Raw genomic sequence first — 3,678 nt, forward strand, 5'->3', positions numbered from 1 at the left:
TGTGTGTGTTGTGTTATGTGTGTGGTGTATGTGTTGCACGTGTGTGTGTATGCGTGTGCATGTGTGTGTGTTGTGTTATGTGTGTGGTGTATGTGTTGTACGTGTGTGTGTGTGCATGTGCATGTGTGTGTGTTATATGTGTGGTGTATGTGGTGTGTGTGTGTGTGTGTGTGTGTGTGTGTGTGTTTGTACTCACTTGAACATGTGGAGGCCAGGGGTTGATGTCAGTTCCCTCAGTTGCTTTCTACCTTATCTTTCTAAGACAAGGTCTGTTTGATGAGCTGGTTACTGTTCAGCTGGCCTGGCCAGGAGGCCCCAGATCAGCCTGTCTCGTCCACCCAGTGCTGGACTTCCTGGTGAACACCGACACACCCACTTCCTATATGAGTTCTAGGACTCTGAACTCAGTCCTCAACCTTGAGCAGCGAGCCCTTTACCCATCTCCCCAGCTTTCTCACGTCCTTCCCGACCCCTCCTGAGTGGATTTCAGGATGACCTATGATAACAAGACCCAAGGCCTGCATCTCCTACTCTAGAGACCAGGGCGTGTTCGTTTTTACCACTTAATTGTCCCTGTGTGGCATCAAAAGCTGGAATCAAATTATGTCTCATCATGAAACACACCACTCTGCTCTCTAAAGGCAAGGCACAGACTTGCCCGGAGGGGCCCATTTCCCTCTCATTTCTGAGATGCGTGTGGCAAGAGCTGGGCACCTGGTAAATATCACTTCCGCACACATCACCCCTCCCAGCTGCAATTACATCCCAGTGCTAAGTACTCAGTACACACATGTACACATCCCAGTGCTAAGTACTCAGTACACACATGTACACATCCCAGTGCTAAGTACTCAGTACACACATGTACACATCCCAGTGCTAAGTCCTCAGTACACACATGTACACACCCCAGTGCTAAGTATTCAGTATACACATGTACATACACACACACACTCACTCTCTCTCTCTCATTGAATAGATGCTTACATAAGACAATAGAGGAGTAAATATTCTAAGCAGAGGCCATCTCCTGTGGAGATGTTATGTATAACCATCATGTATATGGTTAATAACAAAGACTCGAGCCAGACTACCTGGGTTTGAATCCTGTTCTACCGCTTATTTATATGGCCTTGGGCAGATGATGAGACTTTCCGTGGCTTTTTATTCCCTATAAAAGAAGAGTAATGACAATACCAATGCTATGAGACACCATGATTAGTCAGGCAGCACGAGCGCTGCTTAGACTCATCCCTAGCGCAGCACATGTCCTCTGTAGGTATTATCTGTCTGCATCACTATCTTCTCCACCATCCTGACATCAGATACAGGAGTCCAGCAGGGAAAACGCATGTGAAGTTTCATCCAGACACTGACTCCTTTTATTTGACATTTATCAAGCACCATGGTGGAGTTAGTTCTCTCCCAAGTTCCTACAGGAGACAGAAGCCATATTTAAATAGGAAGCCGGATCAGGACGGAGAGACGTCTCCCCCTCTATCACTGTTACTTCTTCGTGACTGTGCACATCCCGGACTCCAGGCTTCAATCATCCTGTGACCTCATCAGCCCCTCATGCTGTGTATTAAAAGACAGCACTGTCTCTCCTAGAACTGCAGTCAGCACATGGAGGGAATAGGGACTAATAGACTTGGCAAGAGAAACAGGCCACTGTACTGCTTTGGGAGAGAAAAGTATATTCCAACTTAATTCTAAGCCTACATTTCACTTACCCAAGATACTACCAAGATCTGGGATTGATTCAGAGGCCATCTGAAGAGGGACTCAGCAAGAATAAAAACAAGAAAAAGCAAGCCTTTTATCTCAAAGAACGTGATGAGTTAGTCCACACGTATCCAGGATTTCAGGTCTGAGGCTAGGCTAAAGATGGATAAGGCCTGAAAGGTAAGAGTCTTGCACCAGCCCAACTGGAGAGGACCGGGTACAACCAGCAAGCCAAGTCCCTCCAAATTGCAACCTGTGCAGTCAGCAGTTCCCTGGAGGTGGAGGTGATGGCAGAGTTGGAGAAGACGGAGACTCTGTCTGCCTGGCTCAGTGGCTCCACTGCCTCGACTCAGCATCCACTTTTTGTACCTAGGGGAAGCTTGTTTTCTTAAAGGGTTCCCACTCGGCCCACAACTGTTCAGGGCCATGCTGGGCTTACTGCTGACAGCTTTACTCCAGTAACTTTGCTTATTTCTTACCAAGAAGCTTCCAGCCACATAAAGTGTGGGGACATTCCTATTAGAAAACATCTACCATGGGGCCTCTCAAACTTACATCATAGGCCTCTGCCAGCCTAGACCAGCCATTAGCAGATCTGCTCTTAGATCAGGAACTTCAATGGCAGAACCTGCTAGAGCACAAGGCTGTCCTCTTCCCAGTGACTTGCCCAGTGACAGCGGAGGTAAGAAAGGAGGCCTCAAACGGACTCCTGTCTATACTTCTGCCTCCACCCAGAGGTTCACCCCAGCCCAATACATCCAGTGAAGCTCAGGCACCTAGAAACTTGTTAGGAGCTCAAAAGCCAACATGCCCGGTTCCTTTAATTTCCCTAAATCTTAAGAATCTCCTTTAAGCCAGGAACCAGAGATGCTGCAGGCTCACCGGAGGCCTGGAGCCCAGGCCACTGCTGGGTAGGGTAAGGCAGCACAGGACTGGGGTGGGAGCTGCGGAGGTTCTGGTCTCTGAGCACAGAGGGGACCGGTCGCAGAGCGCCGGCCCAAGGTCAGCGGTGCAGCATCGCGCGCACTCACCGGGTTCGGAGGGAAGGGCCATGGGGGGGCGGCTGCCGGGCTGGAGCGCAGGTGCCGCGCCAGGCAGGGTGCACAGGGCAGCGGCAGCAGCAGCAGCAGCAGCAGCGCACTGACGCCTGTGCGGCCCGGTAAGCAGGCTGGACCCGACCAGGCCGCGCTCGCAGCCCGTGCCCGTCCCGCAGGAGCCCGCGGTTGGTGGGGACCGAGCTGAGCGCGGTGCGGCAAGCCCGGCCGAGAGCCTGCGCAGCGGGATCGCGCACTACCTGGAGGACCCGCAGCTACCCGAGGCGCTGGGCCGCGCTGCCAGCAGGAAACCTAAGCACCCGGGCGCGTCTGCCTCCCTGTCCTCGGCCGGAAGCGAGCTCGGCTCCACCCGGGCTCCGCGGGGCCGCGACACAGTCCCGGGTCAGATGCCAGCAGGGATACCCGCTTTGAGCCTCCCTGCCACCAACCCAGCTGCAACACCGCCGCCGCGCCCCAAGGTGTTTGCCCACCTCCTCCTCCCCTCCCCACCAGGACTTTCCCCTAAAGGAGATTCAAGAGGCTTGATCCCCTCAGGGACACTTACTCTTGGTAGCTAAACCGAGCAGCAAGCGTTAGTCTTCTCCAGGTGTGGACGGGTCCCTTGAATCACTTCCCGCCCCTCCCAACACACACGGGCGCGTGCGTGCAAACACACACACACACACACACACACACACACACACACACCCTTGTTCCCCAGCCTTCTGTGGTCTGGTTTCTATGCCAGCCCCTCAAAGTCCGGAATGACCTCTGAGTTGCCAAGGCCAGCGGGAGCTTTCTGGGCACCCTTATTCACCTCTTCCCAGCACTGCAGCCTGCTGACCACGCCTTCCTTCCTGGAACACAGCTCCCAAAGTTAGTAGCACCGGGTGCCTGCCACTGCTAGTTTCCACAGACT

General features: G+C 53.2%; 1 protein-coding gene across 3 annotated transcripts in view; it reads right to left on the minus strand.

Moving 5' to 3' along the window:
* The window catches only part of Ampd3 (adenosine monophosphate deaminase 3), a 44,736-nt gene extending 41,322 nt beyond the window's left edge, over window positions 1–3,414 (minus strand). The window contains exon 1 of one of the 3 annotated variants that reach the window (XM_052201258.1): window positions 3,325–3,414. Coding sequence is in view for 2 of the 3 variants with exons in the window: in XM_052201240.1 (XP_052057200.1) it covers window positions 2,757–2,778 (22 nt within the window). In the remaining variant the exon portion in view is untranslated. Of the gene's footprint in view, window positions 1–2,756; window positions 3,098–3,324 lie in introns of those variants that run through there. The other 2 variants (XM_052201240.1, XM_052201299.1) reach the window with 2 other exon arrangements.
* Between the last annotated feature and the right edge of the window lie 264 nt (window positions 3,415–3,678).

Source organism: Apodemus sylvaticus, chromosome 1, assembly GCF_947179515.1.
Source record: "Apodemus sylvaticus chromosome 1, mApoSyl1.1, whole genome shotgun sequence".
NCBI classification, from domain to species: Eukaryota; Metazoa; Chordata; class Mammalia; order Rodentia; family Muridae; genus Apodemus; species Apodemus sylvaticus.